This window comes from Geotrypetes seraphini, chromosome 5 (assembly GCF_902459505.1).
Source record: "Geotrypetes seraphini chromosome 5, aGeoSer1.1, whole genome shotgun sequence".
Taxonomy (NCBI): domain Eukaryota; kingdom Metazoa; phylum Chordata; class Amphibia; order Gymnophiona; family Dermophiidae; genus Geotrypetes; species Geotrypetes seraphini.
This window is the reverse complement of record NC_047088.1, coordinates 204785243-204813121: the sequence shown is the minus strand read 5'-3', so window position 1 is coordinate 204813121 and position 27879 is coordinate 204785243. Positions and strand designations below refer to the sequence as shown.

The 27879-nt window shown below is 42.8% G+C and overlaps 1 protein-coding gene across 3 annotated transcripts in view; it reads right to left on the bottom strand.

The window, feature by feature from the left end:
* Window positions 1-27879, bottom strand: part of LRP2 (LDL receptor related protein 2) — a 442478-nt gene that overhangs the window by 185693 nt on the left and 228906 nt on the right. For all 3 annotated transcript variants that reach the window (XM_033945766.1, XM_033945765.1, XM_033945768.1), the window contains 4 exons: window positions 21122-21299; window positions 18699-18912; window positions 13798-14037; window positions 9931-10119 (listed from right to left, as the gene is read on the bottom strand). In XM_033945766.1, the coding sequence (XP_033801657.1) occupies window positions 9931-10119; window positions 13798-14037; window positions 18699-18912; window positions 21122-21299 (821 nt within the window). The remainder of the gene's footprint in view (window positions 1-9930; window positions 10120-13797; window positions 14038-18698; window positions 18913-21121; window positions 21300-27879) is intronic.

The following is a 27879-nucleotide window of genomic DNA, read 5'->3' as shown; positions in this document are numbered from 1 at the left end:
GAAAGAGCTTGTAACTCAGAAACTCGTCTCGCCTACATAATCACCACCAGGAACACTGTCTTAACTGTATGATCCCAAAGGGAAGCCTCCAGTAAGGGCTCATAAGGAGCAGTACTGAGTCCTTGCAACTCCATGTTAAGGTTCCAGGAAGGGAAAGGGGAACTCACCAACCGCAGAATCCTTTTAATGAATCAGGGACATCTGGGTGAGAGGCCAAGTAGCCTCTTTCCCCTTGAGCTTGGCAACAGGAAAGGCCTGCTATCTGCACCTGTGGATAACCTACCAACAGCCCTTCAGAAGACCCTCCTGCAAAAGGACTAGAACTACTGAGATTGGAGCTCACAAGGGCTCTACATCCTTCACTGCACACCAGTGCTGAAAGGACTTCTAGACCTTAGCATAGGCTACCACCATGAACGGCTTATTAGCTCTGAACAATGTAGTGATGATCACATCCGAATAACCCTTGCTGCCTGCTCAAGAGCCATGTTGTAAGCCCAAAATGTTCTGGATTCTTGAGGAACCGGTCCATGAGTAAAACGGTCCACTTGAACTGGCAGTCTGAGGCCTTTGTCCCTCTGGAGATGGACTAGAACCGCATATTATGGACTGTGAAGTCAATCGGACATCACTAGGACTACCAATCCGGGCTGGATCACAATCCTGTGAATGCATCGATCAAGCATGGACCACGGGGAAAACATGTACAAGATCTTGTTCTCCTGTCACGGTTGGACTAACAGGTCCAATCCTTCACTTCCAAGCTTGTATCTGTGGCTGTAAACATGAAGTGCTCAGGCATTAACCACTGAGGCCATACGATCCATCTGTGGAGGCCCCACCTCTGCACTATGATTTTGAATGCTTGTGGAAACAGTGACCATTGCCTCGGGTGAAAAATCTGCTGACTGAAAAAGCCAGCCTACACATTTTCCAATCCTGCTACGTGTGCAGCTGAGAGAGCTTTCAAGTGAGCTTCCACCTACCAGAAGACAACAAGACACTTCTGGAGCCTCCTTGCTTGTTGACATATGCTACTGCTGTCACATTGTCTGAGAAGACCCTGACTGCTTTGCCTTCCAGAGACTTCTCCAATACCAGAATGGCCCTGAACTCCAGGAGATTTATGGACCACTTCTGCTGAGCCAGAGTCCAATGTCCCTGGACTGGACATCCATTGCAATGACTCCCTCAACCATAAAGGCTGGTATTAGTTGTTAGTATTGCCCAGGAGGAAATGTGAAGAGGTATGCCCCTGGAAAGGGCAGCTGACGTAGCCACTAAAATAGGCTGCTCTTCGCTGCAGGGCTGCAGGTAGCCAGGGGAGCAGCTGTTGTAGTGAGGCCATCTAAGGGGACCAGCAAAAGAGGAGAGAATCTTGGAGGGGTTACATCATGTGCACTCTGGTTCAAGGAACCATTTCTATGATCACTGTCATTGCCCCCCAGGTCCTGCACGCTATGGGAGATGGCCTATAGTAGCTCTGAAATCTGCTTCTGGAGCTTCAGTCTGTATGGCTCTGGGAGAAACACTTGGCCAAAGGCCATGTTGAACAAGATTCCCAAGTACTCCAGATACTGAGGGCTAGATTCACTAAGGACACCGATCGTGTCCCGTCCACTTTGCGACCCTGACCCAATTCACGCCCGATCTGATCCGTGCATGCAAATGTAGGAAGGCAGCAATTTACTAAAAAATTTCATGAACACCGACTGGGCTGGCCGATCAAAAAATAAGTGACTGCTGAGGACCTTCTGACTGCCCTGCTCTCTGCCCCAACTCTCCTGCTCTCTGCCCCGACTCACTGCCCTGTTCTTTGCTTCGACTCTCCTCTTGCCACCCTACTCTCTGCCCCAACTCGTTGCCCTGCTTTCTGCCCTGACTCGCCACCCTGCTCTCTGCCCCGACTCTCCTGCCCTTCCCCGCAGCATGAGCCCATGGTTTTAACCCGTGGGTTTGAAGTGGGTTAAAACCATGGGCTCGTGAAGTAGACTTCATTTGGGGATAAAAGTAGCATGGAATAGGACTTGGCATCCTCCTAGTCAATGTGGCGTAGAGCAAATTTGGTCTAAAATGGATGTTTCCAAAGGACTTGAAGAATATATAAAAAGGCCTACCACAGGCTAACTTAAGTGTGTCTATCTTCAATATTAGCTGTTCCCATATAGAACAAAATAAGCTACTATGTTTTACTAAACAGTAGATTTACTTGCAGTAAGACACAGGCGCATCATAATCGTGCACACACCTGCAGATGTAGTTCTGTAGTTTTTTACACAAAATAGGTAAGGCAGGTAGGATGGGACAGGCGTAGGCGATTAAAATTTGGAGTCAGGATGTGGACCTGAAATAATATACAAATTGTAAGAGGTCCTATGATCTGATCACCCACGATTATGATATGCCTGTCTGTGATAGGCCTTTTTATATATTCTTAAAGTCCTTTGGAATCATTCATTTTAGACCAAATTTGCTTTACAGCACAAGTCATTCTGGGTAAGATGATTATACAATAAGGAAGTCCTCTTCTTGTTGGTTTACCTTTGTATCCTACAAACAAGTACTGCTGGAAGTATCAAATAAATTCACTGGATACAAAATTACTTCCTACTGGTAATGCAACAACTTAGCCGTGCCTCAGTGACCGTATCATCCAGTACAATACTACTATGTATTTTTTGCAAGTCAACGGTCTAGGTCTCGATCATTGGCAACTGGCTGTTGGAAATATAAATATTTTGATATGTTTTATAAACTTTTTTTAGATTTTTTAGACTTTTTTTTTTTTTAAAGAACTAATGTCTTTCACTCTATTTAAATACAAAAAAGCAAAAAAGCATTCATAAGATAGTGCAAAACTTAAATGGCACTTATCTTTCGGGTCGCCGCCATTTGTATCAAGCAGCACAAATGAGAGGAGCATAGTCAAAAGTATATTGCACTGTTATTTGATCCCCTGACAAAGCCACAGCGGGTGAAACGGTGGCCCCGTTGGGATTCACAGTGCTCCAGAAAGATAAGTGCCATTTAAGTTTTGCACTATCTTATGAATGCTTTTTTGCTTTTTTGTATTTAAATAGAGTGAAAGACATTAGTTCTTTAAAAAAAAAAAAAAAAGTCTAAAAAATCTAAAAAAAGTTTATAAAACATATCAAAATATTTATATTTCCAACAGCCAGTTGCCAATGATCGAGACATAGACCGTTGACTTGCAAAAAATACATAGTAGTATTGTACTGGATGATAAGGTCACTGAGGCACGGCTAAGTTGTTGCATTACCAGTAGGAAGTAATTACCTTTGTATCCTCCCAGTCAATGACAGATTGAACCTCCTGGTCCAAGTCTACGTCCTCATCTGGTCAGGGCGCCTGCTGAGGGGAGAACCCCTGCACCACCACCATTGGTGCACAGCTAACAGATGCTGAGGACCCTCAGCAGTTTAAATAAAGAGTGCACATAAAGCTCACAAAATCCGAGGAATTGCCTTGTGCTGAGGGTCTCACAGATCCCGGCAGTGACCTTCTACTGGTCCTCCTGGGTTCCATGGTACCCATGTAACTGTGTATGGCCAATACAGATTCAGAGGGCCCTGAAAAGGGTCACTACTCCTAGAAATGCACATCCTGTGGACCCCCATCCCTGGAGGACTTGGAGGAGGCTGAGCCCGAGGCTTCCACCCCTCCCACGCAAGCTCTGTTGCATACGGGACATGAACACTCCTTGGCCAGCCATCCAGCACAAACCTGACATGATATAGAGGTAAAAAGTCCTGAGGAGCCCATCCCAATTGATTCTGAGCAAAATTGAGGGGTTTTGAGGCAGATAGAAGCAAAAAGAAAAAAGATTGTTTAAACTCCAAGATGGCCGCTGCCAGAAAAATTGCATCAAAAACGGCCAGTGGAGACCTCTCTGAAGGAAGGAGGGAAAAATCACAGGGGTTTTAGAGGGGAGAGACCTGGGTTCTGGGGTCATAAACCCTCAAGTTCAACTTTTAGAGACCCCCCACCCCATTTTCTCCATAGGCTTCAACAGCCTTATTCATTGTGCCATGTAGTGCCTACCTGCTTCTGCATAGGATTTCAGCTGGAATCAAGGGACAAGAAATCTTCCACACAGATTCATTGGACGAACCTGGTCTTCTGGATGCCAGTTGGACAGAGTTCAGAGTTCACCTCAACTCCTGGAAAACTGCACCACGATAGGGGGGGACAACACAGCCAGCCAGTTAGTCCTGGCCAAATCAGGATAGAGCCCAAACAGTTTTCATTCAAGCTCCTGACTAAATCAGGGATGCAAGCAGCTATGCAGGGGATGGCCCCTGAGCTATAAAAAAAATTCCAGCAAGTTGGCTAGCTAGGTGCCCCTGAGGGGCTGATCTTTCAAGCAGCAGACTTTCGCCGTGCAAGTCTGCATCATTACCCAGGCAGAAGTCACACCATGTGGAACCTTGGGACACTGAGCCTCCTAAGAACACTGAGAAAAAGTACCCAAATATAATAAAACCACAGAGCAGATCAAAAACACTTCTGAGCAACTTGCCTGAAGAAAACAAACTGAGGGGACAGGAAGTAGAGCCGAAAACATAATTGACAGTTTTCTGCAAGCAACTTACTAGTTCAGATACAAGACCCTAATGTTCAGGACCACTAGACACATTGCACTAGATTTTGATATATTTTAAAATATTTTTTTGCCCATGTTTGCAAATACAGATTTTATAAACCAGGCTCACATGGGGATCAAAGCCATCTTAAACCAACCAATTCCTGGAAACAAAATTTAGGTTGCTATCAAACAATAATATCTTTTGTTCTTTCATAAAGGGACATGAGGTACTATGCCATGGAGAAGAATGGTAATGAAAGGCAACCAATACCGTATTTTTTGCACCTGAACATAAGACACACCCTAAATTTAGAGTAGGAAAACAAGAAAAAAAAAAAACATTCTGAACCAAATTGTATACTTATACCAGGCTCTGCATCCAGCCCCCTTCCCTCCCTGCCTTACCAGCCCTTCCCTCCCTGCCCTCCCAGGCTATGCAGCCAGCCCCTCTCCCTGCCAGGCTCTGCACTATGCCCTGCCCCACACCCTGTACCCCCCTCTGGTGGTCTAGTGATAGTCCAGGACAGGGTACAGGGCAGGTCTAAGTGGTAGGCAGTCCCTGTCCCCACCCCCACCCCTACCCTGCGAGTCCCAAATTGGTTGCCACAGCTTCAGTGATAAAGGTTGGGGGGAGGAAGAGCCAAGACAAATGTTGACTGGGTTAAAAACCTGTTCCCGTTGCTGTTAATGATAATAGTAATAACAGGAACAAACGACTCCAACCCCCAAGGCTCTATTAAAAGCTAAATATAATTATAATGAGATTTCCTCTAAATTGGCTAGAAAAGAATTGTTTGTACAGCAAGCTCTGTATTATGGAAACTCGAATAAAGCGGGAAGAGTATTGGCTAATTATCTTTAAAAAAAAAAGGAAAGTAAAGGTTGTGGCTATTAATGATGAGAATGGGGTAACTCACTCTCAAATTGGAAATGTTTTAAAACAATTTTTAATATATTATAAGGCTTTGTAAGCCTTATAATAAGGCTTTGTGAGCTTTATTCAAAGAAAGAATTAAATAGATTAGAATTTTTAAAAATAATTAAGGGTACTAAAATTCCCAAGCATATTAAAAGATCCCTTGACTTGCCAATATCATTGAAAGAACTACAAACATCTTTGAAGTCCCTTAGAGTTGGATCTGCTCCAGGTGGTGATGGATTTACTGTGGAGTTCTATAAATCATTTCAAAGTTCCCTATTACCTTATTTATTAAATTTATATCAGGCTCAACTAAATAAAGGTTGTATATCAGGTACTATAGCAGAATCTCTAACTATTGTTTTACCAAAACCAAATAAAGATCCTAGGCCTATTTCCTTGATAAATGTAGATGGTAAACTTTTGGCTAAGTTATTGGCTTTGCGCTTAGCTAAGGCTCTCCCTTATATCATTGGTATGCACCAAACGGGGTTTGTGGCTCAAAGACATTCTTCAAATAACACCAGATTGGCTTTCCATATGTTAAATTTATCAAAAGCCATAGATGACCCGGCTTTCTCTGTATCCTTGGATGCAGAGAAGGCCTTTGATCGTGTGAAATGGACCTTCATGTATCAAGCAATGGATTGGTTTGTTATTGGTTCTGGATTCATACAAATGATTCAAACCTTGTATAGCTCCCCCTCTGCTAGACTATATATAAATAATACTTTTTGAGAACGTTTTTGTCTAAGGAGGGGAGTTAGACAAGGTTGTCCGTTATCTCCTTTGCTTTTTGATATTATACTGGAACCCTTATCATTAGCTATTCAGCAGGCAAGGGAGATTCAGGGCATTCCTTATACAGGTCGGGAATATAAAATCAATGCATATGCAGATGATAGTTTGCTTCATTTGAGAAATCCTGAATCTACCATCCCAAGTTTGCTAGATTTAATTGAAAAATTTGGAAAATTTTCTGGTTATAAAATAAATTGAAGTAAATCTGAGGTTCTTCCTTAAAATGTTCATTGTCAAAAGGGTTTATTTAGTTCATTCCCTTTTCTTTGGAAGGAGGAAGGAATTAAGTATTTAGGAATTTGGATTCATAATACGTTGGAAGTGTCAATTAAAATTAATGAAAAAAATTTACCGTTGAAGGTTACTGAAATGTGTGAGCAATGGAACCCTTTACATTTGTCTTGGTGTGGGAAAGTCCAAATGGTTAAGATGATGGTCTTGCCTGTGGTTTGCAACCAAATGGGAATGTTGCCAGTGTATTTTCAAGGGTCATTTTATAAAAAGTTAAATAGTATTTTGACGAAATATATTTGGCTGGGGAAAGCAGCAAGAATTGCCATGGTATCTCTACAAAAACCAATTGTGGAGGGTGGGGTAAATTTTCCAAATTTCTATAGGTATCATCAAGCCTATATTATGCGTCAGGGTATGTATTGGATCCTCCCTGAACTCATGGAAAGTCTGCCAGACTGGTTATGGTTGGAATGAGATTAAGTCATATTTTGAGCATCAAGATGCCTAGATTGTACAAGGACAATAGAATTTTACTAGATACTTTGAAAACTTTAAAATTTGTCAATAATTTAACACCTATTCCAATCCATAAATCTAAGATTCAAATTGTCGGGTTTAAGGTCATCTGGAAGCATTGGATGAAGGTGGGTATACGAACTTTGGATGATGTTATAACAGATGGTAAGCTGCTTGATTTTTCATGATTGCAACACAAATTTGGTCTTAATAAATTGCAAAATTATAAATGGTTGCAGTTGAAACAGGCAATTCAGGAGGGGTTCCCTGAATGGAAAAATCTAAGTAATCAGTATAGTTTGCCGGTCTTATGTTTCCAGGTGGATTTCCTAGGTCACCAGGCTGCTCAGTTGTATAAATTAATATCTAGATTTATGAATAAGAAACCAAAAACTGGACTGCGTGACATTTGGAGCATTGAGATAAAGCATGAAATTACTGTGTCTCAATGGCCACGAATTTGGTCTTGGAGGATGAGATGTACAATGTCTGCATCTATGAGACAAACATGGATTTTTTTTGTTACATAGAGTTTTTGGACCCCAGTTTGTTTACATAGAGTAGATTGTTCCATTATCATCTGGCATTATCATCTGGAAGTGGGGACGTTGGATCATTTACTATACTATTGTCCCTTGATACTAAAATTATGGAGATCGATTTGGGATCAAGTTAATAATTTATTAGAAAATCCAGTGGCACTATCATATGATACCATTTTATTTGGAACATCTATGAGGGCAAAAAGTCAAATTTTGGCAAAAAATAACAACTTTTGTTTATAATGATGGGGGTTGCCATGCAGCTTATCTTAAAGAATTGGAAAAATTGGGACAGATTAAATTATTCATTCTGGTGGGAATCCCTATGCTATGTCTTTAAAATGGAAAAGTTTATGGCCATTCAGAGGGGATATTATAAAAAAATTTTGTAAGGATTGATTTATTTATATAAATGAGGAAAACATACACATCCGAGGTGGGGGGAGGGGGATATGTTTTGGCACTGATTAAGAGGTATGGATAGGTTGTTTATAGGTATTTTTATGTTGTTCAATTGGAAAAAGGGGTGGGGGGAAATAAGTCTTGTCATTATTTCTATCAAGTTTATTGTGCTGTAATGTTAATATTTTATGTAAATACATCATCTCTTGTGCACAATTGTAGTTTTAAAAATGAATAAAGAATTAAAAAAAAGAAATGTGTTTTTAATCTACGTATGCTGAGGAAGGTTAGACATCTTTTTCATCATCATCATTTTTCTATTTTAGTTCAGTTAATTATACTATCTCGCCTTGACTACTGCAACGTTATTTATCTCAGCTTTACAAAAATCTGCCCTTATAGATTGCAATTGAATCAAAATACTGCTGCGAAATTGATTTTTGGGAAATGTAAATTTGACTATGTGACTCCGTTGCTTCAGAGTCTTCATTGGCTCCCAGTTTATTTTAGAGTTCAATTTAAATGTGTTTGTGTTGCTTTCAAGATCCTATATGGTATCTTTACTCCTCTTATTCCTTTATCTTGGAATGTCTACAGATTCTCTTTTGCAAGAGGCATCCAGCAATTTAAGTTATCCCTTCCTTCCAGAAAAGGGACTAAAGGAGTCAAGATTTTTAGTCAATCTTTGATTTTTAAATTTTTTCAACTTTGGAATGATCTTCCGCTTCTTTTAAGGAGTTCTGGTTCACTTCAATATTTTTGTAAATCTTTAAAAACCACTTTATTTGCTAAACATTTTGAAAATTAATTTTCTTGAAATTTTGTCATTATTCCTTATGGGTTTTTTTCTGTTAAGTTAACTATTGTAAACCGAGTCGAGCTTTCTTAGAATGATGATTCAGTATATAAAGCCAAGCCTTAGATTAGATTAGATTAGCCTTAGATCATTTTTAAAGTAAGTGTTCCCTGTAAAGTAGAACTTGATTTTATAGCTGGAGTTGCCCAAACTTTCTATGCAAGCCCAGAAAAGATAGGTTAGCCCGCTCATTCACCGCCTCCAGATCCTGCTGCACGGCCTCTAGAGCATCCGGGTACCGCCGAGGCCCGGGCAGAGGCTGAACTGACATGATAGAGAACTCCTCCCATTCCGCTTCCTCACCTCCCAGATCTCGCCACCGTTGTCGTCCCCCAGCCCCCGGCCTGTGTCAAATCCGGCTCTTCCTTGGCTGCGGCAAGGCGAGGCTTCTGCCTCCAGGCCTCAGCGGTAGAGTCCAGCTCAGGTTTCCCCCACTCCTCCTAGTTGGTGCTTTCCCGCCCTTTATCCGCTGCAGCAACTGCCCAGGCTGTCATGTTCGCTAGCACCTGGGCAGCCTCCTTCTTCTTCAGCAGCTGCTGTTCGCGCTGCCCAGATTCGTCCAGCTACCGTTGCATGGCCTCTGGCAGCACTGTTGGTCCTGACTAGTTGCATGGCCTCTGGCAACACTGTTGGTCCTCCTCATCTTGGTCACGCCACGACGGGCTGCTCATGACTGCTCAAGGTATTAAATTTGGGTACAGTAGGTATTTTTTGCAAGCGTGAGATGCTCAGGGGTGGGGTGGGTTGGGTTATATTCGCTCCATTAGATGCACCTTCATTTCCACCCACTTTTTGGGGGGGAAAAAGTGCGTCTTATGGAACAAAAAATATGGTACTTCAAACCCATCCGTAGAATAAATCCATGAATATACATGAGATTGATTTGCCTACAATGGAAGTAGTACATGCAAATCTATCTCTTGTATGTTCATGGCTAAGTATGTTCCAAGAAATAGGTTGAAAACTCCTGCTATAGATCAAGTGATTTTTTTTTTTTTTTTAAAGCCTCCCTCTTAAAGTCATGTTATACTTACATTTGCTTTGCTTTACCTACCTGCTAACCAGTCAATAGCAATTCCTCTGATTCCATTAATTCCTATTCCACTGCTGACAATGGTTCTAAAAGAGGACCCATCAGGTTTAATTCTATGGATCCTGTTCTGTACAGCCGCTGTGCTCCTGAAATCACACCAGTATATATAGCCAGAGGGCATGTGGATATCCACATGAAGTACATTGCGGCCTGCAAAGTTTAACAATGGGCTTGGTTAATAAATATTAACATAAATATATTCTCTAGGAAATTGATCTGATTTCCTCAACAAATTAAATAAAACCCTTATAAAATAAAGAAGTACATTTTCAACTGACAGTTACAGTTGCTAACATGCATTATCAGATTAGAACACACTAATGCCATTTAGAGGCCAACTTAATTTAATGTTTTGGCTTCTGTGCTAAAACTGGCCCAAAATTCATATTTGGACTTGTTTCTGTTTTGGCTCAAAATGCATGTGCATTCAACTAGAACTGAAATTTTATGCTGGGTCTCCTAGTTCTCCCAACCTCCCAAACAGTAGAAGCCTTCCTCCTTCCTCCTTCCCTGACCCTTAAATAGAATGAGATCCCCCTCCTGGACCCACTCATAAAGCCTACCCACCCCTAAAGGGGCTACCGTCCATCCTCTGGTAGTCTAGTAGGTAGGTGGGGCAGGAATGCCCAGTCGTTCCAGACAATATGGCTGCCATAATCTCTAGCAGCAGTTTCATGAAACTGTTGCTGGAGGTTGCAACAGCCATTTTGAGACTGGATCTGACTTGGACCACAGTGACTGGGGATCGCTCCTGCCCATGCTAGCTCCAATCTCATAATGGCTGCCATGACTTCCAGTAGGCGAGATCCCAGAGGATTGGAAGATAGCCAACGTTACGCCCATCTTTAAAAAGGGATCAAGAGGTGATCCGGGAAACTACAGGCCAGTGAGCCTGACTTCAGTTCCTGGGAAAATGGCAGAAGCACTGATAAAAGAAAGCATTGATCAACATTTTGAAAAGCACGAACTTCTGATAGCCAGCCAGCATGGTTTCTGCAAGGGGCGATCGTGCCAAACAAACTTATTGCACTTCTTTGAAGGGATTAACAAACAGATGGACAAAGGAGACCCCATTGACATCATATATCTAGATTTCCAAAAAGCCTTTGACAAGGTGCCATATGAACGCCTACTCTGGAAACTAAAGAACCATGGGGTGGAAGGAGACGTACATAGATGGATCAGAAACTGGTTGGAGGGTAGAAAACAAAGGGTAGGAGTGAAGGGCCACTACTCCGACTGGAGGAGGGTCACGAGTGGTGCCCCGCAGGGTTCGGTGCTCAGGCCGCTACTATTTAATATCTTCATAAATGATCTAGAAACAGGGACGAAGTGCGAGATAATAAAATTTGCGGACGACACTAAACTATTTAATGGAGCTCGGACTACAGAGGAATGTGAAGAATTGCAAAGGGACTTGAACAAACTAGAAGATTGGGCGACGAGATGGCAGATGAAGTTCAACGTTGAGAAATGTAAGGTATTACATGTGGGGAGCAGAAACTCGAGGTACAACTATACAATGGGAGGGATATTATTGAATAAGAGTACCCAGGAAAGGGACTTGGGGGTATTGGTGGACATGACAATGAAGCCGACGGCACAGTGTGCAGCAGCCGCTAAGAGAGCGAATAGAATGCTTGGTATAATCAAAAAGGGTATTACAGCCAGAACGAAAGAGGTTATCCTGCCGTTGTATCGGGCAATGGTGCGCCCGCATTTGGAGTACTGCGTCCAATATTGGTCGCCGTACCTTAAGAAGGATATGGCGTTAGTTGAGAGGGTTCAGAGGAGAGCGACGCGTCTGATAAAAGGGATGGAAAACCTGTCATATGCTGAGAGATTGGAGAAGCTGGGTCTCTTTTCCCTGGGGAAGAGGAGACTTAGAGGGGATATGATAGAGACTTATAAGATCATGAAGGGCATAGAGAGAGTAGAGAGGGACAGATTCTTCAAACTTTCGAATAATAAAAGAACAAGAGGGCACTCGGAAAAGTTGATAGGAGACAGATTCAAAACAAATACTAGGAAGTTCTTTTTTACCCAACGTGTGGTGGACACCTGGAATGCGCTTCTAGAGGACGTGATTGGGCAGAGTACGGTACTGGGGGTTCAAGAAAGGATTAGACAAATTCCTACTGGAAAAGAGGATAGAGGGGTATAGATAGATTACTGCACAGGTCCTGGACCTGCTGGGCCACCGCGTGAGCGGACTGCTGGGCACGATGGACCTAGGATCTGACCCAGCAGAGGCATTTCTTATGTTCTTATGAGTCTCAGAAGATTGACACTAGAGTTTGTGGCAATCATTTTGGCAATGGAAAGGATATGGGTAGGAGTGACTGGGGATCATTCTTGTCCTGACTACCCTCTAGACCACTAGGAAATGGATAGTAGGCCAGGGGATGCAGGATGCCTATGGATGAGCCTAGGATGGGGACTCACTCCGTGCATGAGGGGAGAGGAGTGGGTGCTCATTCTGTGCATGGGAGAGGCAGGGAAGGAATGAGGGCTCGTTCTATGCAGGGGCCAAGCTGGGCAAGATCCTAGCAGCTGGTTTTGGATTCAGCTTTGACTTTGGCCATAAAATAATGGCATATTTTTCAGATTTGATTTTGGCCAAAACCAAAGAAACTAGTTTTTGTTGCCCTCTAATGCCAATAATGTGCATTATTCTACTTCAAATCTAAATCTTTGCAGTGGGACTTGGTTGCTAATAATGTATGTTAACAGCATTAGTACATGGTAATAGGGATGGGATTTGATATACCTATATACTCAAATACAAATCGATCCAAATATAAACTGAGGTAACTCTTTTTCTCTTGTCGTAAGCTCTGGTGGTCTAGCAGTGAGCCAGGACAGGAGGGATCCCTCTCGCCACCAGTCCCAGTTCTCTAAAACATCCTACTTCCCTTCTACCTCCCAGACCTCTAGAAAGCTTATCCTGAAAGCCCTGGTGGTCCAGTGGTGAACCGGGGCAGGAACAATCTTCCTACACTCCTGCCCCATGCGAGCCACTATCTAAAATGGCTGCTGCGAGTTCCCAGGGCAAACCTCATGAGACCACGGGAACTCGCAAGAACTCAGGGCAACCATTTTAAATAGCAGCTCGCCTGGGGCAAGAGCATAGGAAGATTGCTCCTGCCTTGGTTCACCACTGGGCTTTCAAGGTAGGCATTCTGGGAGGCGGGAGGGAGGTGAGAAGTTTTACAGTAGGCCGAGACAGGATGCAGGAGGGATCCCTCCTGTCCTGGCTCATTGCTGGACCACCAGGGCTTATGGCAGGCCAGGGGAAGGTCTGCAACAGGTCCAGGGGTGGGAGGGCGAGCAGCCAACTTAAATATAAACCGAGACCTCCATCATTTGGTTTCAGAACAGCTGAATTTCCACATTACAGTATATAAGACCATGCATGAAGACACAATGTTAGTAATAATAGCAGGGATGTGGAGTCAGTGCACCAAACTTTTAATTCCAACTCCTCTAGTTTTCTACTGTCTGACTCTGATTCTAACTCCTACAATGCATAGTTAATTACAGAAATATAGGATATTTCTTTATGTACAAAACTAGGACTAATAGACCACAAAATATAATTAAAGTTTGAAAAAAAGAACCTGAACAAAAAACACATAAAATGATCAATTTAGCATATATCATAATGTTGTAAGTTTTTATTTTGGTCCTGGTATATTTTTACCAACTCTGACTCCGATTTCAACTTCATCTCTGACTCCCGACTCCACAGCCCTGAGTAACAGGATTGTTTTTACAAACTGAATGTAAAAGAGAGACGGAGGTTCTTTTGATTTAACTTGCACATACCTCTTCCTGCCACTGGTACCATCGCTTCAGAATGGTCCGATGTCTCTAAGCTGAAACCTTTAATGGCAGACAGCATGGAGACAATTGCGAAGGAGTTATATGGGGCACAAGTTTGCCCGTCTTGGTTTAGTTGGAAGCCTGTGGCACATGCACATGAAAATTGACCTCCAGGCTTCGGCAGGCAAAGATGTTGACAAGCTCCAACATTGTTGCTACAGCCATTTGAAGATCCAGCAGAATCTACAGCACAAACAGTAAGAGTGCATGTTATTCATGGCTCATTTCTGAAAGTGCAACCAACTTGAAGGCAGAACATAAGAATACAGTGATACCTTGGAATCTGAACTTAATCCGTTCCAGAACCCTGTTCGAGTTCCAAGACAATTTTTCCCATTTAAAATAATAGAAACTGGATTAATCCGTTCCTGGGTCCCACAAACTCAAATTTTAACAGTAAATACACTGGATTTCAAGGTAAATATTAACAAATAATAATAATACAGATTTTCCTCACTATATTATACAAAGGTGAAAATCGCATGAGATGCTTTCACTACAGCTTCCTACAATGAACTGAACGATGTATAGGTGGCCCGAGCACTGGGGAAACATATATACAAACACACACGAACGAGCAGGGCATTCAGATTCCAAAGAAGCGTTCATATTCTGGGGCACAAACACACATGAACAAGGTGCAGAGCGTTCAGATTCCAAAGCAGCATTCAGATTCTGGGGCAAAATCTGCTCAAATTTTTCGTTCGGATTCCAAGTTGTTCGAGTTCTGGGACTTTCGGATTCCAAGGTATTACTGTAGTTTTACTGGGTCAGACCAATGCTCCATCAAGCCCAGTAGCCCATTCTCAAGGTGGCCAATCCAAGTCCCTAGTACCTGTCCAAAACCCAAGGAGTAGCAACATTCCATGCTACCAATCCAGGGCAAGCAGTGACTTCCCCCATGTCTTTCTCAATAACAGACTATGGACTTTTCCTCCAGGGAATAGAATTATACAGAGATTTTTTATATTTAACTCTCAGTGTTTAATGTTAAAAACTATTAACTACCAGAATTTGATTATTCACTGGCAGATTAATTATTTCAGTGCCACAACCTGGATGTGCTCCCATCTCATTACTATGTAACCCACGGTGACTGAAACAAGGGCCTTTTAAGTTGCATTAAGAGGCAAATAACACAATTTAAAGCCCTAGTGCAGCTTGATAACTTCTGCCTTATATTACTCCTGATGGAATTCTGCAAGTGCAGAATTTGTGCAGAATTCCTCACCCCTTCAGGACACACAGAATTCAGCACATGCTGTGCAAAATTCAGTGCAGACATGCAGGGAAGGATTAATTTGTCGAGGGCCCCTAGGCACACAAGTACATTGTGCCCCCTGCCTCGCCCCACCCCACCATGGGCCCAGGCGGAAACAGGAAGCTGCGTCAGAGGGAAGCTTTGGGCAAGCAGCACCGCTTGCACAATTACAGTTCCCGTTGCCTTTCTTACCCGCGTTGCTTGCTTGTCTTACTTTCCGTCGATGGGGGGGGGCGCATTGCCAATGAGGGGGGCCTGCATTGCCGATCGATGCTGGAGGGGCCCATCGCTGTTTGGAAAAAACAATGTTGATGCCCTCCTTCATCAGGCCTCCTGACCATTTCGGACCCTAGGCACGTGCCTACGTGGCCTATTGGTTAATCCTGCCCTGCAGACATGGACAGTAGAGGAGGAAGTGAACTGCTGCACAACGGTGCACTTCCTCCTCCGGCTTAGACTCAACTGTTTATGTGAACTGCAATCTCACACATGCAGAATTCCGCCAAGAGTACTAGATAGCCAATGACCATTAAAAATGTATTATGGATCAATATTCAACCACCACAGATAAACATACTGGCTGTAATGGTAAAATAAATATCCAGATATTCAGCGTCACTATCCCAATAGTGGCCAGTGTTGAATATCTGAATAATGTGGTCATTATTGGAATTTATCTGGATGGTGGCAATATTCAGGACTCCATTTACTAAAGTGCACTATCAGATTTACCCTTACCCCCTTCTATGAGCGTCGGAGTTTATACCACCATGGATGGCAATAAAAACTCCTAACACAGCTTTCATAAAACTCCTTTGAGTATCGAGGCATTTACTGCCACGGTCTGCGATAAAAAAAACCCTAATGCGGCTTCATAAAAGTTAGTGTGCACTAATGATTAGCGTGCGCTAAATGCTAAGAAGCCTATTTTATTCCTATGGGTTTCTTAGCATTTAGCACAAGCTGATCATTAGTGTTTATTAAATCTGTTAGTGCACCTTAGTAAAAGGACCCCTAGGTCTGCTATCCGGATAACTTAGGATAGCCTTCTGGCATAAATTATCTGCATAGCAGAATGAATATTACAACTATCTGGATATGCTTCAGGACCATCCTAGTTCCACCCATTCTCCACCCCAGCAATCTCTGGTCAGCTGCACTTATCTATATAGCAGGTGCTGGTATGTGGATAAGTGCATTGGAATATAGATCCGACTGCTCAACCTTTCCAAATCTTTGGGAAGTTATTGAGTTTTCACCTGACTTATGTACTGACAGCATTGCCAGTCTTGATGTAGCTGATTTTCCAGCCCCCTCTTGCCTGGAAAGGGCTGGTTAAGAACAGACTCTTAGTTGCAAAAGGCAGTAACTCTTTTTCCAGTACAACTCAATAGAGAAGGATGATCTTATTCCATGCCAACGGAATTAAAATGCTGAAATGGACTGACCTCCCCTGGTGAAGCACTACGTGAAACATAACCATGTTGGGATTTCTTGGAATATAAGATGTCTTCACGCTTAGAACTCTGGCTCCATAAGGACTTATGATTTGAATGACTACACAATTTTGAAATAAGTGTTTGTTATTATCATTTTTTATATGTTTGAGGAGTGTGCTGTATTCTAATATCAACTGATAAACAAGCCAGAAACCCTATAGTGTGCAATGATTCTTAAAGGTGCTAGCCCATTGAGCCTGATTCTCAAAACAGCTCCTACTACCACCTAACGAACCAATCAGGACACCCTTTTTTTTAATTGATGCGGCAAATGATGCCTACAATGTAGGTGTCTGACTTGCGTGTATGGAGGTATCTAGGTACGCTTACGGTGCTTAAGGCCAGTGTAGGTGGCTTACGCCAGAAGTGCACACTAAAAAAAGGGGCAAACAAGATGTCAAATCCATCCAAAAGGGAAGCCTTTATTATATAAATCCCAACAAATATCCAAGTTTTGACAGTCTAGGAATTGTTTTTTTCAGGGGATAAAAATACTCAGCCCAGCAGTGTCTAGTGGTTGTAGTCAAGGTGCATACAGGAATTACCTCTTCCTTCTCCTCCCCTTGGCTGAGTATTTTTGTCCCCTGGGTTTTATACAATAAAGGTTTCCCTTTTGGACTGATTTGACATCTATTTCGCCCCTTTTTTCATGTATGCTTTGTTTTGTGGGGCAGATTCTTCTCCTTTTTTTTTCATTGGGCATCTGTAGGCATGCCTTGATGCTTCCATAGGTGCGAGTCATATTTAGGCTTGTAATATGCTGTTCTACATTTCAGGTGTCTGTACAAAAAAACAGACACGATTCTGGATGCGGTGCTTACCGTGATTGACATGCAGTAGGTGACAATTTTGCAGGCGCCTACCATGGCAGGCGCTCTTTCCAGAATCAGGCCCATTGGGTCTTATATTTTAAGATGCACAAATACTTTATTATAAGCACACTATATACATGTTAAAAATCTTCTCTTAATTTACACCCTCCCCCCCTTCTATCAAGCTGCACTAGAGGTTTATAGTGCTTGCCGATGAGGTAAGTGCTCCAACACTCACAGGAATTCTATGAGTGCGAAATTCATTTACCATGCCAGCTCACACTAAAAACCTCTAGCGCAGCTTGATAAAAGGGGCCCTAAATTACAGTGGATCTTTTTTGGGGATTGGTGAATATGTAGAACAGCCTCCAGCAGAGGTGAAGGAGATAAAGACTGTATCTGAATTCAAGAAATATGGAACAAGCACACAAAGATGCCAAGTTTCCCAGTTTCAGGTTGGAGATTTTGAGACAATCCTGGTTTTCAACTTACATCCCAAAGCAAAATGTGATTTGTAGTGCCCGATCTTATCCATTGAAATAAGTGTTGTGAGTCTCATAAAGCACCAGGATGAGGTGGCTAAATATCCAAGACTGTCTCACAATCTCCAGCCTGGAAATGAGTAATGACATCTCTGAGCAACAGAATTAGAGGAAAGGATTGTGCAGAAGAGTTTAGTAAGTAGTAGAGTTTAGTAAGTGGTATGGATGAGCAGACTTAAAAGACCATATGGATTTTACTTGGTGTCATTTTCTCTGTTTCTATGGATGCATGGTAACTGAAATCTGTGGCCATTGGCATTTTCAAAAGGAAAGCCTGCTGGGTTTCCATATGTGAAAAGCTTGTAGTCCTGTAGATACAACATACCCATGGGACTTCCAGCCCCATGCATAATTAATAAATTGTCCCATAAATAGATCCACAACTACATACTTTGAAGATTTAGCTCTAAAGTAACTGAGTAGCAGTCATAGAATTTTGATTTTTTTTTTCATGAAATTTGTACCAGAGATCAATGGGGTTGGGAGGAGCGCATCGGGGGCCTGGGTTTCTTCACCTTTGGCTTGGGACACCTCTACCAGCCAAAGACGTCCATACCTAAGTCATGCCTACAGCAGCACTTAACTCTCAAGTGGCTTTGGCCACTAATGCTGGCTCTTTTGTGCATGCTTAGTTCAGGTAATATTGTGCTGAACAGACAAGGAGAAAGAGGACCCCCCTCCAGTATACTTTTGGGAACCCCTGCATGAAATTACAACAAATATTACTCACTGTCTCTGTAGTGCACACGCAGGCACTTCAGTCCTGGAATATTGTCTCTTATTACTACTTTGTTTGCTCCGGTTGTCTTGTCAACTCTCTCAATGACCTCATAGTCTCGGTCGGTGTAATACAGGAAGGTGTCATGGACAGCAATTCCCATGGGATGAGACAGATGATTAACCACAGTCACACGACTGGTTCCATCCAAATTTGCTCTTTCGATCTAAGAGAACATTTGCAAATTCATTGGAATCACTGCAAAACATTTCAATTAAACCTTAATATCTTAGTACTACAGGTCAAAGACCTACAGTGCCTTAAATTCGCTTAGGATTTTTTGTAGATTTTGTTTTGTAGAATTTTGCCTTCTTGAATTTGCAAGAAATTAATAGGTCAATATTCAGCAGCATTTATCCAGAGAGGAACGGAGGTGGTGTGGATAATTAGATAATCAGGCCTGGGGGGTATAAGGAGAGGATCATCAGGGAATATTGGGAGTGTGGGGGACATATAGAGAGGATGATTAGGAGAATTTGGGGTGGGGCTCTGGAGAGTGTGAGCTAGGTTTAATTGTTTTAGTGTTATGGGCTGCAGAAAATGTATCACCAGATACACTCACCCTGATATCTGGCAATATATTTACTGTGCAGTACAAATGCAAGTCTATAAGCTGGCACCTAAATTTGGGCACCAATAGTTTGCCTAGTTTATAGAAAAGTATCACTTATGGGCATGATTGATGCCAATAATTGGCAGTCACACATGTAAGCGCTAGGCACTTTTCAATAAAAAGTTAACTAAATTGATAGGGCTAAATTCTATATATGGCACCCAAAAAAAGTCAGCACAATAAAAGTGCTATTTTATAAGCCGTACTTAAAGTTAGGCATGGTTTATAGAATAGTGCTTACACCCAGGAACTGCAACTACATTTAGACACAATGAAAACATGGTGTGAATGCCTGTGCCTAAACTTAAAACCACGTAATTAGCAAAAAGAAATTTTATCCTATGAAATAGCCACATATACTAACCACTTTTTCTCAGGATATCATACACTACAAATTTTTTTCAATATTTGTTATTATGTTCATAACATTTTTATAATTTCTAAACAAAGACTTCAGAAGTGTCACTCAAGGCTCAGTTATCCTCTCATTGCCATGAGCTTTACACACCCACCTCCTCATAAGTCAAGTATTTTTTAAAATAAATTTAATATAAATATTTATTAAAACTTAATCTCCCCATAACCCTTATTAAGGAGTAAATAGAGACAATCACTTATCTTTTTTTATACATTCTGTCCGACTTATGAGGAGGTGGGTGTGCAAAGCTCATGGCCTATATTTCTGCTCTTACCTCTCAACAGGGCTTGTTGCATGCCCGTGAACCCCTGCTGCATCTTTTGTCACACTGACCTGAGATGCAGCAGCAGTTCAGACAGGCAGTGTGCTGCTCAGAATAGTAGCTGGGACTCAATGGGCCCTAGGTGAGGGGACTGAGATGGGCTTCCCCCATGTGTACAGCCCCCAGGGCTGGCAGCTCCCAACCCACCTTAAATTCCTTCTTTTCCTCTTCATCTTCTTCCTTCCCTTCATCCTCTTGCTCTCTGTGTGTGTGCAATTCTCCCACCACCATAGCCTCCTTTTTTTCCTCTTCATCTTCTTCCTTCCCTTCATCCTCTTGCTCTCTGTGTGTGTGCAATTCCCCTATCACCTTTGCCTCCTTCTTTTCCTCTTCATCTTCCTCCTTCCCTTCATCCTCTTGCTCTGTGTGTATGTGTGCGCGCACGCATGCGTGCACCGAAGAAAATTGAGTTGAAGTGCCAAGGAGGTAAGAGGGATCCGGAGGAGAGCCACTGAACTAGGGTTAACAGATTTAGGATCACAAAAATCCGGATACATGCCCTGCCCTGTTCTACCCCAGCCCCACCCCATTCTCTCCCCAGCCCCACCCTCCACAAAGCCTTTTCTCTTCCTCCTCAACCTCTGGACTGCATCTGGAGGGCCTCGAGCATGCGTGGATGTGCCAGATTTTGGAAAGTCCATCTAGGCACCTAGACAGTCCTCTAAAAAGAGGACATGTTCGGGTTTCCCCAGATGTCTAGTAACCCTACACCAAACTCCCCTATAAGCCGGCCCTGCCAAGCTGGCCGGCTTCAGGGGAGGGGGGAAGGGCTGCAGAGAGAGAGAGAGAGAGAGGGAGACTGTGCACATAGCTTTGTGCTCCCATTACTTATTGTGGGTGATTGGGCTGGGGGCAAGGTATGGGTGAAGCAAGGGACAGGGCCATGTATCTTCTTTTTTCCCATCACAAATATTGTAAAACCCTATGTATAACCAAAATAGAAGCCCTAATTGCAAGATTATTCTAATGTCAACTCCATATAGACCTAAGAAATATGATATATGAGAAAGTTATGTTCCTACCATTCCAGAGCCTGTCACACACCAGTACAGTTTCTGATCCTTGAAGTCAATTGCTATGAACTCAATGTGAACAAGGTTACCAGTGACCAATACAACTGCATTAGACCCATCCATGTCTGCACTGGCAATCTTTGCTGGGATCCCAGTTTCGGTGCCTTGGTCCGTCCAGTACATTTTCCTGAAACATATGACAGCTTAATATTTGCCATGGAATGGACAGCAATTAAAGTTAGAGATCAGAGTTAATGATATCCTCCTGGCTACATTTGAAGTTAGTTAAGCCACGAGTAAGTGCACCATGAGAGAAAAAAAACTTGCTGGGCCCACTGCAAGCAAGGAAGATTAAGGAATAGGCAAACTAGGCATGTACTTAGGACCCTTAAACTTAGGCGAGGGGGACCCTATGCGATAAGTTTAGTACTCAGGAGGCTAGGATTGCCAACTGGATTCTTTTAAAAATTCTACAGATTTGTACATTAAACATCTCATAACCATATAGATGACTAAAGTGTCTAGGGATTTTTCAGAGTTTAGCCTTCTATAATTGCCCTGTTCTTCCCCATTCTAATGCAGACTGTGATAGGATCCAGCCAATGAGAAGGCTCCTTTAGTTACAGGAAAGAGAAGGTGATGAGTAACAAGTGCTGGGGAGGGTTAGGAAGTTAAGCTCTGTAAGGAGCTTGAAGAGAGCCAATGGAAACAGGAAGTGTCGAAGGAAGGAGGTTGTTGAGAAAGGGTAGGAAATTAAGAGGAATGGGGAAATGGGTGAGAGATCTATTGCTAAAGACAGAAAATCACTGGTAACAAATGCAAGAACTTTACATAGAAACATGATGACATATAAACGCCGTGTGGCCCATCTAGTCTGCCCATCCACAGTAACCATTCTCTCTTCCTCTCTCTAAGAGATCCCACATGCCTAACCTACGCCTTCCTGAATTCAGGCAAAGTCTCTATTTCCACCACTTCTTCGAGGAGACTGTTCCATGCATCTTTCATTTCTTCTTCCAGGACACTGTTCCACGCATTTTCTGTAAAAAAGTATTTCCTTAGATTACTCTGGAGCCTATCACCTCTTAACTTCATCCTATGCTCTCTCATTCCATAGCTTCCTTTCAAATGAAAGAGACTCGACTCATGCGCATTTACGCCACGAAGGTATTTAAACTTCTCTATCAAATCTCCCCTCTCCTGCCTTTCCTCTAATGTATATATATTGAGATCTTTAAGTCTGTCCCCATAAGCCTTATGACAAAGACCACACACCATTTTAGTAGCCTTCCTTTGGACCAACTCCATTCTTTTTACATCATTTTGAAGGTGCGGTCTCCAGGATTGTACACCATATTCTAAATGAGGTCTCACCAGAGTCTTATACAGGGGCATCAATATCTCCTTTATCCTACTGGCCATACCTCTCCCTATGCAAACTAGCATCATTCTAGCTTTCGCATTCACCTTTTCAACCTGTTTGGTCTCCTTAAGATCATCACATAAATCACTCCCAATTCCTGCTCTTCTGTCATGCACATAAGCTTTTCACCCCCTAAACTGTACCGTTCCTTCAGGTTTTTGCAGCCCAAATCCATGACCTTGCATTTCTTATCATTAAATTTTAGTTGCCAAATTTCAGGCCATTCTTCAAGTTTCACTAGGTCTTTCTTCATGTTATTCACACCATCCGGGGTGTCTACTCCATTGCAAATTTTCAGATCATCCGCAAAGAGGCAAATCTTATCTGCCAGCCCTTCAGCAATATCAATTATAAAAATGTTAAAAAGAACAGGCCCAAGAACAGAACCTTGAGGTACACCACTAGTAACATCCCTTCCCTCAGAGTGATCTCCATTAAACACTACCCTCTGTCATCTTCCACTCAACCAGTTCTTGACCAGTCTGTCACTTTGGGGCCCATTCCGAGGGCACTCAGTTTATTTATTAGATGTCTGTCAAAGGCTTTGCTAAAAACTAAATACACCACATCACCTCTAGTGAATCCATGTTGCCTCCAGTCCTGTAATCCACCAGATTCCAGAAACTTCACCATTCTCTGTTTTAAAAGTGTTTCCATTAATTTGATTACCACAGAAGTAAGACTTGCTAGCCTGTAATTCCCTACTTCTTCCTTACTTCCACTTTAGTGTAGAGGGACCACATCTGCCCTTCTCCAGTCCTCCAGTACCACTCCTGACTCTAGAAAAACATTGAAGAGGTCAGTCAGTGGAGCTACCAGAACTTCCCTAAGTTCCTTCAGCACCTTCGGATGTACACCATCCGGCCCTATCGTTTTGACTACCTTTAATTTAGCTAACTCCTCACAAACACAACCCTCTGAAATCAATCAGGGTCTACCACTACTCCATCCCTATTTGTGTTTGTCTTCTGCGGTCCCCCTCCCAGCACTTCAGCCATGAACACAGAACAGAAATATTTGTTAAGCAACTCATCCTTTTCTTTATCAGCTTATACATATTCCTTCCCTTTACTTTTGAGTCTTAAAATGTTGCTTTTGCACTTCTTTCTATCGCTGATATATCTAAAAAATGTGTTGTCTCCCCATTTTACCATGTCAGCTATTTTTTTCTTCCATTTGTATCATTGCATTCCTGACTATACGACCATCCTCTCTTAACTTGCATATATCCTAACTTTTCCAGATATTTTTGCTTGTATTCCTCTTTATGCAATCTTTTGTAGAGAGACAGTGGATGGAAGGAATTGAATGAGAAGATGAGGAAAGCAGAAACCAGACAACAAAAGTAGAAAAAAAATTCTATTTCTTTTTTTTTTTTTTGCTTCAGGATAAAGTAGTATATTAGTTGTGTTGATAAAAATTTATAAACAAAGCCCTGCCAGCTGAACATCTCTTTCTCCAGTTCAGCAGCCAAAACTTTGATTTACAAGGAAGGAATAAGCTAAATATTGCAGTACTGAGGCTTCTATGGATGCTGCGGAGACGGTGACAAGGCGGTGAAGGGAATGGCGGTGACGGAGCGGTGAAGGGGACGGTGCAGTGACGGGGACATATTTTTTCGCCATGTCATTCTCTAGTGCTCACATCAAAAGCTTCCCTCTGACTCAGCTTCCTGTTTCTGCTTTTGACAGAGCACCGCATTGCCGATCTGAAATTCTATTAATGCCATGGGTAGAAGGAGGCCCGTTGCCGATCTTAAGTGTCATCGGGGGGGGGGGGCGCATTGTCGATCTTGTTGCCAAAATCGGAAAGGTGAGGAAGGGAGAAAGATGGGCCTGTGGTAGATGGAGAGATTGAGAGAAGGGGGCAGATGATGGAAGTGGAAAGAAGGGGGAGGGAGAAGAGGCAGATGATGGAAGTGGGGAGAGAGAAGAGGGCAGATGATGGAAGTGGGGGGGAAAGAGAGAGAAGTGGCAGATGATGGAAGTAGGGGGAAAGAGAGAGAAGGAGCAGATGATGGAAGTGAAGAGAAGGGGAGAGAGAAGAGGGCAGATGATGGAAGTGGGGAGAAGGGAGAGCAAATGCTGTATGGAAGTGGAGAAAGAGAACACATACTGGATGGAAGGAGGGATAAAGAAAAAGGACATATGCTGGATGGGGGAAGAAGATAGAGTTAGTGAGATTGTGGAGGGGTGAAGAAAAAGGATGGCATGCTGTGGGTAGACATAGTGAAAAGAGGGAAACTGAGGACTGCATAGTAAGAAAGAATTTAATTTAAACGGAGGCAGAAAATAAAGAAGGAAGACCAGAGAAGGGAAGAGAGAGAGGAGAGAGAGACGGGGAAGGAGACAGAGATATCAGATCTGGGCGGAGGAAATGAGAAGTGAGAGATGCTAAAAACCACAGGGGGAAGGGAAAGAGAGATGAAAAGAGAAAGATGCCAGACCATGAGGAAACAGAGGGAAGATGATGGATGCCAGACCAAAGGGGGGGGTCTAGAGGAGAGATGGCAGGGGGAGACAGGCAGTTTCTGGAAGGGGCAGACAGTAGATGGAACAGGCAGATGCTGTATTGAAGAGACAGGGCAGACGCTGGAAGGAAAAGAGTGAAAATAAAATAAAAGCAGAAACCAGAGACAACAAAAGATAGAAAAAAAATCATTTTATTTCTATTTTGTCATTAGAATATATCAGATTTGAAATATATATCCTGCTAGAGACATAACTGGGGACTGCAAAGCCCAGGTAGTGCTTCTTTAGCTTCTAGCTGGCTTAGGGCTCTCTCAGACCAGGGGGCAGTTGCCCTAGTTGCACTCCCCTAACACTATTCCTGTCATGTGTGACTGCAGTATTCTGTTAGCATGATATTTCTGTGTAGCATTCTATAATAATTTGGCTTGTTCAGTTTTCTTGATAGTAGAGGGGATATATGTGAAGGGGAGGGGAGACATGGGTTTTGTTGGTCCTTGCTCTGTATATTTTTAAAATGACAGTTGTACAGAATATTGTTTCTTTTTATACTTTAATAAAATATGTTCAATATAAAATCATAACTGACACTTGTGCGGATGGGATCAGATGGTTTGCAGGGACTGAGCTTGCGGAGACGGGGCAGAAATGTGTTTTTTTTTATTTCAGTCTTAGTAGTTTGCCGGTCCACAAAATAATTCTTTTATTTCTGCCGATCCATGGGTGTAAAAAGGTTGAAAAACACTGCTCTAGAGCAGAGTCGGTAGCTGTGCTGAGGTGCAGGAAGGTCCCCCGATGACTCGTCTGCCAGCTTTGCTCCGGAAGAAGTAAGTTATGTTGGAGGGGGTGGACCCGGCAGACGCAGTCATCACGGGTCCTTGCTGCAACTCTCTGCATCTGCCGGGTCAACCCCCTCTGACGTAACTTACTTCTTCCGGAGCAAAGCCTGGAGTCATCGCAGAACCTTCCAGCACGTGGCTGCCAACTCTGCTCCAGAGCTAGTACGTCAGAGTGGGGTGGACCGGCAGCCGGCAGCTACAGTCATCGCGAGAAAAGAGCAGGACTGCTGGAATGAAAGAGTGATGCAGGGAGAGAAAGGGGCAGGGTGGTATGGAAGGGTGGTGCTAATGGAATTGATGTACAGGGAAAGGGGAGAGAGACATAAGGGGGTAGGATACTGGATGGAATTGGATCGGAGGGAAAGAAAGGGGGCAGATGCTGATTGAAGAGGGGTGGATGGAGAGAGAAAGGGCAGACATTGGATGGTAGTGTGGCGGATAGAGGGGAGCCTATGCTGGATGGAAGTGCAGATGGGAGAGATAAGGGAGCAAATGCAGGAAGGAAATGGGAGGAGAGAAAGAGAGGAGCAGACGATGCAAGTGGACAGAGAGAGGAGAAGGTACTAGATGGAAGGGGTAGAGAAAGAGGGCACATGATGGAAGGAGGGGATAAATAAAAGGAGGGCACATTATGGGGGGGAAAGGATTGAGTTAGGGAAATACTGTAGGGGGTGAGGGAAAGAGGTGGCGAGCTGTAGGTAGACAATAAAAAAGGAAATTGATGAGAGGGTAGTAAGAACGTAATCTAGATGGATGCAGAAAATAAATTTAAAAGGAAAATGAGGGAAGAAAGGGATTGCAGAAGAGAGGTGTGGGAGAGGGAAGGAGAGGAGAGAGATGCCAGACCAATGGGGGTGAAAGGAGAGATGGAAGAGGGAGGCATACAGTTTCTGGAAGGGGCATAGAAGGAGAGAAGATACCATATAAGGGCAGAGAGATGGCAGACAGTAGATGGAAGGAAGAAAGTAACAAGAAGATGAGGAAAGTAGAAACCAGAGAAGACAAAGGTAGAACAAAAATTTTCTATTTATTTATTGCTTTAGGAGACACGTGTCACTGTTTTTGTGGTGTTGCATTGTATGCAGAGTCCAGCTTCTTGCTGGTTCAATTTAACCTTTGTCTATGTATTTCTATTTTATCCCTCCTTTTACAAAACTGTGGAGCGTTTTTTAGCGCCAGCCGTGGTGGTAGCAGCTCTGATGCTCAGAATTCCATGAGTGTCAGAACTGTTACCACCGTGGCTAAAATCCACACTACAGTTTTGTAAAAGGGGGAGGGTTTAGTTTGTGATGACATTCCATACTAGGCGAAGGTGTTTTCTGTGTTCTGTGTGTTCGAAAGACATGGTTTTCTGTTAGGATTGACGGTGTAGGATTGATCTGTACTAGTCTGGCTTGTTTAGTTTTACAATGGGTGTATTGCTGTTGTACTGCTCACTGCAGTACTCATGTGTGACGTGTGGCTTGTTACTAAAAATCATGTTTTTTGTACAGATGGGGGGGTGCCAAAAAATGATGGGTCCCGGGTGTCATATATGCTAGGTACGCCACTGTTCCTTACCTTCTCAGCTACTATTTTTGAGAACCAAAGCGGTCTTCTTTTCCTCTTACTTTTACTTACTTGCCACACAAAAAGGTTTGTTGCCCTTACAATAACTCCTTTCAGGTTTGCCCACTGCATTTCTACTCCTTCCAGATATTTCAATCCAAACAACAATTCTTTAACATAATCCCCCATCCAAACAAAGTTAGTTTTTTTAAAGTCTATAAACTTTACTTTTGAATAAGCTCTCTCTATACCTGTCTTAATATTAAACAGTACCATACAGTGATCACTGGATGCCAGATGAATACCCACTGTAACATTAGAAACTCCCCGTTTGTAAGCACTAAGATCAGTATGACCCCATCCCGCATGGGTTCTATTACCAACTACTGGAAGAGTTCTCCTTGTAGAGAATCTAGGATCTCCCTACTTCTAGAAGACCCCGCAATAATAATAATAATAATAACAGCTTATATACCGCAATACCGTGAA